The 10,004-nt window shown below is 36.8% G+C and overlaps 1 protein-coding gene across 1 annotated transcript in view; it reads right to left on the bottom strand.

Annotated features, from left to right (window-relative positions):
• The window catches only part of B3GALNT2 (beta-1,3-N-acetylgalactosaminyltransferase 2), a gene marked incomplete at its 3' end in the record, with an annotated part of 41,367 nt that overhangs the window by 26,994 nt on the left and 4,369 nt on the right, over positions 1 to 10,004 (bottom strand). The window contains exons 2-3 of the mRNA XM_008052831.1: positions 8,481 to 8,581; positions 5,005 to 5,198 (exon numbers count right to left, since the gene is read on the bottom strand). Coding sequence (XP_008051022.1) covers positions 5,005 to 5,198; positions 8,481 to 8,581 — 295 coding nt within the window. The remainder of the gene's footprint in view (positions 1 to 5,004; positions 5,199 to 8,480; positions 8,582 to 10,004) is intronic.

The raw sequence follows: 10,004 nt of genomic DNA on the forward strand, positions 1-10,004 counted from the left end.
TACATCTGAACCAAACTACTTGATTGAGAACACACACATGATAGTTTTTTTAAACTATATACCCCAGCCTAACTAGGCAACATAGTGAGACCTCGTCTCCACAAAAAAACAAAAAATTAGCCAGGCATGGTGGTGCATGCTTATAGTCCCAGCTACTCAGGAGGCTGAGGCGGAAGGATCAAGTCCTGAAGGTGGAGGCTGTGGTGAGCTGTGATAGTGCCACTGCATTCCAGTGTGAGTGGCAAAGTGAGACCCCAACTCAAAAACAATGACAACAAACTATATATACTAAGATAATTAAACAAGTGCATCAAAGAACTCAAGATTAATTTTAATTTATAGACAAAGCTAACAGTGACATTCAGAGTACTGCTATTTCAGTTACCTATGTGAGTAACACTATCAATGAAACCATTAGCCACTATCAGTAATGAACTATAGTTGCATAAGTTGATAAAGCTCTTCTCACTGTAATCATAATGGCTGGAATCATTAGGATTTGTTCCCGCTCTCATATTTATGTCTATAAATGCATTAACAAACTACACAGATTCTTTAGAGGAAGAAACTTAATCTTAATTGAATGTATACTTTTTGCATCCATTGCTAAAAATCAACAACAATAATACAAACACATTTTTAAAAACTGAACTGAGTTCTGCTTCTAGCAATATCAGAATAATTTCCTATAGATAATAATTATGAACTCTGGACAAAAAATAAAAAAGGGTAATCTGAAGGGCATAGGAATTTGAACAAACAGGCAAAATTGAAGAAGAATCAACACCTGGAGGAGGGGAAAGGCTCTGAATGTCATCCTGCCCCCTTGTTCCCCTTTATGGCTCTTTGTCTGAAGTTACAACTCCAGGGCAGTTAAAATTTGGATGAAAACCTAGAGTCTTTCTGGTTGAAAAATCAGCAGAGTTGAGACAAACACATTAACTGAAAAAGCGGGGAAAACCTCCCAGAGAGGAAAGGTTCACAGAGGGGAGCTGCAAATTCTTCATATAACCTCTTCCCAAATCTGTAGCTGACTCATGAAATACACATCCAAGGCAGAACCCAAGCTGCTCATCTAAGGCCAAAAAACAAAACAAAACAAAAAAAAACAAAACAAAGAGATTTCAGCTACTGCCCACTGTAAGGGAGACAGAGTTTAGTCTGTGACAGCCAATTTAACTGCCTGCTGAAACGAGAAAAATCAATACTCTTTGAAGAATACAATAGGACCCAGTATTCCTACGATAAATTATCACACTAGGATACAATCCAATGTTACTAGATGTGACATAAAACAGAAAAATATAACTCATACTTAAGAGAAAAGATGCTAATCAATAAAGACAGACCCCAAGAAGATTTGGAATAAGCAAACATGTATTTTAAAGCTGTTTAAATTATAACTACGGTCAAGGCTGTAAAGAAAAATATGCTCAAAATTAATGAACACATTAATTAATATTTATCGAAATTTCTTAATTATAGAGAAACAGAAACTAAAAAAGAACTAAATGGAAACTGAAGAACTAAAAGAAGTACAATGTATAAATAAAAAATTCATTGGATAGGCTTAACCACAGATTTAAGATGACAAGAGTCAGTAAACTTGAATATAGATTAACAAAAATTATCTAAATCTGAAAAAAAGAGGAAAAAAGACACTGAAAAAAAATGAACAGTCTTATGATCTGTGAGACAGTACCAAAAGATCTAATATACATGATACATGTAATGGGAATCCCAGAAGGAGTGGACAGGAGGGTGGGGCTGAAAAAATTTCTGAAGACATTAATAGCTGAAAACTTTCCAAATTTCATAAAAGACATATATTAACAGATTAAAGAAACTTGGCAAACCCTGAGTAAAACAGACATAAAGGAAAATTACACCAAAGTAAAATAAAACCAAACTGCTAAAAATTAAACATAAAGAGATAATCTTAAAAGCAGCCAGGAAACAAACAAACAAACAAACAGAAACCACCTTACATATATCATACATGAAAACAACAATATGAAGGATGTCTGACTTCTCACCAGAAGCAATGGAGGTCAGAAAACAACAGAATGCATCATTAAAATATTGGAAAAGCAAAGAAAAAAATCAACCTAGAATTCCATATCCAGAAAATATTCCCCAAGAATAGAGGGGTGGATAAAAGAATAAAGGTCAAAAAAAATATTTTCAGAAAGACGAGAACTAAGAAAATTCACCCGTAGCAACTACGCTATAAGAATGTTAAAGATTGTTATTCGGGCTGAAGGCAGACGGTATCAGATGGAAACCTGGATATTCACGGAGGAACGAAGAGAACTAGAGATTGTAAATATGTGGGCAAATACACAAGACTATTTTTTCCTCTAAATTCCTTTAATATACAGTCAATTGTTTAAAGTGAAAATTGTAACACTCTACTGTGGGATTTACAGAATACGTAGATGTAGTCTGTATGATAAATATAACAGGAAAATTGAGGGATGGTAAATGGAACTATATAACTCCCAAGTTTTTTTGGTTGGTTTTTGTTTTTGTTTTTTTGGGTTTTTTTGAGTTGGAGTCTCACTCCGTCGCCCAGACTGGAGTGCAGTGGCCACTTCCCGCCACCGCAGCCTCGACCTGCTGGGCTCCAGCGATCCTTCCTCCTCAGTCTTCCAAGCAGCCGGATTTACAGGCATGCGCTACCATGCCCGGCTGATTTTTTTTTTTTTTTAGTTGGAGTCTCACTCTGTCGCCCAGACTGGAGTGCAGCGGCCACTCCCGGCCACCGCAGCCTCGCCTGCTGGGCTCCGCAATCCTTCCGCCTCAGCCTTCCAAGTAGCCGGAATTACAGGCAGCACTACCATGCCTGGCTGATTTTTTGATTTATTGTAGAGATGAGGTCTTGCTGCCCAGGCGGGTCTTGAACCCGCGGGCTCAGGCAATCCACTCACCTCAGCCTCCCAAAGGCGCGGAATTACAGGCTGAGCCACCGAGCCCGGCTTGGTTTTGTTTTATTAAAAGATGATTTCTCAACTCTGTCACCTAGGCTGGAGTGCCTGATCATAGTCCACTGCAGCCTTGTACTCCTGGCTCAAACAATCCTTTCATCTCAGCTTCCTGAATAGCTGGGACTACAGGTGAATGTCACCACATCTGGTTAATTTAAAAATTCTTTTAGAGACATGGTCTCACTATGTTGCCAGGTTGGTCTTGAACTTCTGGTCTCAAGTGACCCTCCTGTCTCAGCCTTCTAAGTAGCACCTGGGTGGGTCTTAAGGGGTACAAAAGTGATTTTAAGAAAACAGGAAAGTTTGAGATGTATATTGTAATCCTTATGTCAATCATACACACAGAAAATAATAGTGCAAAGAGCTATAGCTAAAAGATAACAGATAAATGAAAACAAACTTCTACAAAATATTCAGTGAACCCAAAAAAAGGCCAGAAAGGAGGAAGAGAAAAATAACAAGGTACAATAAACAGAAGACAAGTGGCAAAATAAAAACTGAAATCTGACCATTTTGATAACTGTATTAAATGTAAATGAAATAAATATTTCCTATAAAAAGTAAAGATTCTCATACTGAATAAAAAGAAAGACTCAACTATATGCTATCCCCACAAACACAATTTCCAGCAATATATAAAAAAGAATAATACACTGTGACCAAGAGGGGCTTATACCAGGAATATGAGGTTGGTTTAACATTCCAAAGTCAATAAATGTAATTCATCACACTAACAAAATAAAGAAGAGAAATTCTGGAAACATCCCAGGTACCCATTAACAAGAGAAAAAACGAATACTGTATATTGCTGGAATACTACTTAGCAATTAAAAGAATGAATAGGAAAAATTCACCAATCATACAACATGATTGATGAGTCTCAAAAATATTATGCTAAGTCAAAGAAGCCTTACATAGTAGAGTACTTACTATGATTCCATTTACAAATGAAGTCCTAAGACAGGCAAAACTAGTCTACAGTAAAACAAAAAATCAGAACAATGGTTGACTCTGGGGGATAGAGAAAGAATTGACTAGAAAGAAAGATGAGGGAACTTTCTAGGGTGATATGCTCCATGCCTTAATAGCTGTTTGGGTTATACGGGTTTATGTTACATAAAAAATTGAACACACATTTCACTGTATGTAAAATTTTAAAAACTGTAACAAACATTAAAGTATAGCTAACGATGTGCATACTAAAGTGCTTAGGGTTGAAATGTACTGATCCCTGCAACTTACTCTGAAATACATTTTTTAAAAGATAAATTGATGAACCAGTTTATTTATTTATTCATTTATTTATTTATTCATTTATTTTTGAGCTGGAGTCTCACTGTGTTGCCCAGACTGGAGTGCAGTGGCCGCTCCTGGCCACTGCAGCCTCGACTTGCTGGGCGCTCCAGTGATCCTTCCACGTCAGCCTTCCAAGGAGCTGGAACTACAGGCGCGTGCTACCACGCCCGGTTAATTTTTGATTTATTGTAGAGATGAGGTCTCGCCAAGTTGCCAGGCGTGTCTCAAACCCGTGGGCTCAGGCAATTCACTCACCTCAGCCTCCCAAAGGCGCGGGATTACAGACTGAGCCACCGAACCAGTATATTTATACGATAAAGCAAATACAGAAAAATGTTAACTACTGTAGAATTTAGTTGGTGGCAATATGGGTGTTCACTGTACAATTCTTTCAACTTTTCTGTAGGCAAAACTCAAAAACAGATATTTTCCTAATAAACTTAGAAACAGATATTTTCAAACACAATTCCAGGCTATGCTACTTCAGAAGAACAAATCAGATTTCCCCAAATATCAGGAACAGAGTAATCTCAGGGGTTTAAAACTCTTATTCCCTCTATATCTTTATTACAAAAGATTTGAAGCAGCCATTAGCCTTGTATTATATTTTTAAAGTTGGAAGAAAGATATAATAATACTCACTTATCCTAAAAGTTCCGAACTTTTGATATCCATTACCAATTTTTGAAAAATGAAGGAAGTCCCACAAAACAGTGCATACCTCCTGTTCTGCCTGGTAAAGCTTGACAGTGATGTTTCTCTGGAAACCCACATCGCTGGCATCATAGAAAACTCCAAGACTGGTAATAACGATTGGGTAGAGAACTCGGAAACTCACACTGACAACTCGGTCTTCAGAGAGTCCTGATGAAGTGTCTTCAGAAAGACTGAATGCTTCAATTTCCTGATTCAAAACTAAGGAAGTAATGAGAACAAATGTAAGTCTCAGTTTTACTAATCAGAAGTAGTAAAGTAGGCTTAACAGCAAAACCTAGATAATTATTTGTTATACAATTCTTTCACAAATGTCAGTCATTTAAAAAAAATGCTTCAAGCCAGGCTTGGTGGCTCAGCCTGAAATCCCGCGCCTTGGGAGGCTGAGGTGAGTGAATTGCCTGAGCCCGTGGATTCGAGACCCACTTGGGCAACTAGGTGAGACCTCATCTCTACAATAAACCAAAAAATTAGCCGGGTGTGGTAGCGCGCGCCTGTAGTTCCAGCTACTTGGAAGGCTGAGGTGGAAGGATCGCCGGAGCCCAGCAGGTCGAGGCTGCGAGCGGCCACTGCACTCCAGTCTGGGCGACAGAGTGAGACTCAAAAAAAAAAAATGCTTCAAAAACATGGCTAGCTTCTCAGCAACAAACTTGTTTTAAAATTTAAGAATACAATTTTCAGCCACATCTAATTAATTATCAGATCTGCTTTAATAGTTTTGCATATACATGTATACATATATACATATAAATGCCACAGAAGAATATTAAATTTAAGTCAACCGGAAGGCATCTATTTGGAAGGGTTGGATAAATAGAGACAATAAAAACAGTACTAATTGCATAATAAATAACCAGTAAATTTGATCTTGCCCTGCAAATTCCAAAAACCCTACTTCTTGTTAGGCAATTCAAAATATTTGTGATATGTCAGGCAATTATCACAGAACAAAAGAAACTGGAATTACTTCAAAGAACACTGAAAGGCTCTTGTTATATAATATTGATAAAATATAAGCATATCAAACATAGTAAGCATTTCAGACCACCTACTGTGTGCCAGTCTCCATTGCATTTTTACAATTACACTGTGTACAGGTGGCATTACTCCTGCTTACAGATTAAGAATGTGAGGCCCAAAGATATTAAGTAGTTCACTCAAGGCCACAGAAAGTGGCAGAGGCAGGAACCAAGCCCAGGTTTAATAACTCCAAAGTCAGTCCTCTTTTCAATCCCTCACAGCTGTCTAATCAGTGCCAAAAACAGTTCTCTTCAAATAATTTTTGTAATTATCTTAAATGAATCAGGATAAATTATACTGCAGTTAATATGGCACAGAATATCAGTGCTACCTTGAGAAATAATATAAAAACCTATTTTAAAAGATTATTATATCAAAGTTCTTTATATATTATAAACATTTATATATTTATATTTAATCTTTCTGTGGCTTTCAAATTTTGCTGATTATACAACCAGATCAGTTTTAAAAATGTGTACACACACCCAAATATTAACTTACAAAATCTACACATATATTGTAGTCAGTCTATATATTCAGTACAATAAAGAATATATTTTTACATTTTCAGATAAATAGAAATTCTGTCCTCACACTCCAGCAGATCATTTGGATCTCCACATTAGAGTTTCTAGAAGTTACTTTATACTTAGTATATGCTCAATAAAATATGACTAAAGATTTGTGCAGTCTTGAATCAGAAAAAAGAAGAAATAAAATATAACTAAAGGGAAGTAATGGCTCCTACCTAATTATAGACATGAGCAGAAGGGGAAACAAGGAAAATACAGTTTTTGTCATGGGCTGAACAAGCCTGGCTGGAGAGTCTAGACTCCAAATACACTGGATGACAACAAATTTTTTCTCTTTAATATAGGCAAAGTAGAAGCCAGTCTATTAAAAGCAATAGATCAAGCACAGTAAGATACAGCATTCTTCAACATTTCTATCTAAAACAACTGTCCCTTGAACTTGAAATTACCTGAATATAGGAAAGTCTGTTGCTTTAATAGTGCTATTAGTCGAACTTTCTACACATCCACAGTATCATGATGATGCTCATGACCTTTAGGTACTGTAATGAACATAAGTGCTTTTTGGATCACCAAAAGGAAAAAATTAGGTTCAGTATGAGTTACATATGTATTTTTTAAAAACTTGCAACCTAAGTATTACATAAATAAAAATTTCCTATTAATGGAAAGTTCCACATCTTTTTAAATGAATAATAGCACTTAAGGTAATAAAATTCTGGTTAATTTAAAGATGAAGGTGCTTTTTGTTGTTTGATTTTTGTTTTTAACCATAACTTGCTGTTAGTTACCACATAAACCATGAAAAAATATTTTATGAGGTTCATGATCCCTTTGGGACTCCAGTGAAAACTATGGACCCTCTTCTCAGAATACAATTTATACACAAAATTTTACTTATGTTAACTAAGTTCGCAGATACCCTAAGTAAGATGTTCTGCCTTACAATGTAGAGCTGAATATACAGTCCAGTTTATTTAAAACACTGTTTGAAACCCAACTTTATAAAAAGGAAAGCTTTTAAAAACAACAATATTTAAGTACCGACCATGCCCTAGGAACTATTCTAAATACTTTATATGTATCAGTTTATTTCACCCCTCATGCCAATCCCTGTGAGGCAGATGCTTTTACCACAGCTAACGGATGATGAAACTGAGACACACAGCTAGAAAATGGCAGAGGCTGGATTTAGAGCATGGAGACTGGATTTCAGAGCCCACACTCTTACTCAGTACATTCTTGCTGTCTATAAAATTGGAGTGTTATTTAATCATAAAGTTTCAACAAATCTTAAAATACCAGAAGGCATATCAACACATTTAAGACTTGGAAAGATTTAACTTCGTTTAGAAAACAGTTCAACATAACAGAAAGTACTAATAAACAGAGTTACCAAGTTGTTAACTTTCTAAATTTGACTCCGTGATGACACAGAGAACCTAATTAAGATCAAATTTCTTCATCCTCACCAGTATCCCTACAAACTTTTAATTCTAAGGAATAAATAGTATTACTTGTGCTTTTAATTTTTTACTACTTGTTTCTTTTGCAGAAACTTAGGAAATAATTCTAAGAGGAAGTTGATACACAATATTTTTATGAAGGCTATCATAAATTAACTGGTAAAATCAGTAGTTTTCCAAAAGCTCAAAATTCAGTAATTCAGGATTTATCTAAGTCTAAGAAATTTCCACATGCATCTGAATTACAATGAAAAATAAGCTTCTCTGGATCCTAAAGTTCTGTGTCTGTAAAAAAAAAAAAAAATCTCTACAGACCCTGCCAAGTCAACCTGTAAAAAAGGATGAAACATAAATTTTGATGAAAGACATTTAGTTTGTTAAAACAGACGCCATACCATTAAACTTAGCAACTTTTATTCAATATCAAACTTGTATATGGCAGTCTTAGGAAAAAGATGACTTACCTGGATTCGTGATGTTAAGTAGTTTACAGGAATAAGGGTCCTCCCTGTCTTCTACGGGCACTTCACAGCCATGAGCACCTATTATGAACTTCACAAGCACACTGAGAGATGTGTTGGCATTAACATCAGTTATTGATCTTCACTTGCACATGCACGTTTCCTCATGCCCATTTCAGAGCTTTTACTTTGAGACACAAGTATTTATAAGGATTAATTCTCTACCTTTATTCTTCCAGTCTAGCAAAAAGGGGGAACAAGCAAACTGAAAGTGTCTAACTCCCAAATGACTTATGCTTAAGTCCTCTACTGCAATACCATCATCAAAGCAAGTAAAAATGTGTCTAGCCTGGCTACTGGCAAAGCTCATAACTTAAAAGCAGAATATACTAAAGACAACTTCTCATGACCATACCTAAAAACATATTTACATCAAAAATTTCCCTTTTTGCTTTCTTCTGTTTTAGTAGGTGTTCCTATATTGTTCAAGAATTAGTCTTTCTATCCAAGAGGGGGGTTCCCTCCTCTCTGAGACCTTGTTTCACTGGTTACCCCTGTAACCTGTGGCTCCTTCCCTCCACATTATAAATATAATGAATTATTTTTTTATTTTTTATTTTTGAGTTGGAGTCTCACTTTGTCGCCCAGACGAGTGCAGTGGCCACACCCGGCCACCGCAGCCTCGACCTGCTGGGTGCCGGTGATCCTTCCACCTCAGCCTTCCAAGTAGCAGGAACTACAGGCGCACGCTACCACGCCCAGCTAATTTTTTGATTTATTGTAGAGATGAGGTCTTGCCAAGTTGCCCAGGTGGGTCTTGAACCCGCGGGCTCAGGCAATCCACTCACCTCAGCCTCCCAAGGCGTGGGATTACAGGCTGAGCCACCGAGTCTGGCTTAAATTTAATAAATTCTTGACACTAATTTCTATTCCTCTATCATCCATTCTTGCTGCTACACTTTCCTTTACACTGAGGTCCTACAGAGAAATTACCTAAAATTGCAGCCTTTAGATTACTTGCCACTCAATTCATAAAACAGAAATTTTAGCTTCAGCATCCACGACTTCTACTGAGCTGTCTACCTTGAATGTAATCAATGATCTACTGCTAAATCAATAGACATCTTCAACCTTTCCCTACCTGACTTCTCTATGGCTCGATACTGCTATCCTCTCTAGAATACTCTCCTCCCTTTCTTTCGTGGCCTGCTCAGTCAGCTTCACTGGCTCTTCCTCAGCTTGTCTACTGATAATGGATATTAGTCCAAGGCTGATTTTATTTGGTCTAAATTGGTGCAAATTTCCAAGCTGAGAACGGAAATTAGTCCAAAGGGATATTTGCTCTTGGATCTCTTTTCAATCTACTCACTCTTTTCACCTCCTCTCCCTGGACAATATTATTTATTCTCAAGGCTTCAACTAGCCTGGGAATGATTTCTGAATTAGTAACTCTAGTTTGGATCCATATTCTTTTTTTTTTTTTTTGAATTGGAGTCTCACTCTGTCGCCCAGGCTAGAGTGCAGGGG

Source organism: Carlito syrichta, unplaced genomic scaffold (genome assembly GCF_000164805.1).
Source record: "Carlito syrichta isolate Samal-C Ts95f unplaced genomic scaffold, Tarsius_syrichta-2.0.1 Scaffold287534, whole genome shotgun sequence".
Lineage (NCBI taxonomy): Eukaryota > Metazoa > Chordata > Mammalia > Primates > Tarsiidae > Carlito > Carlito syrichta.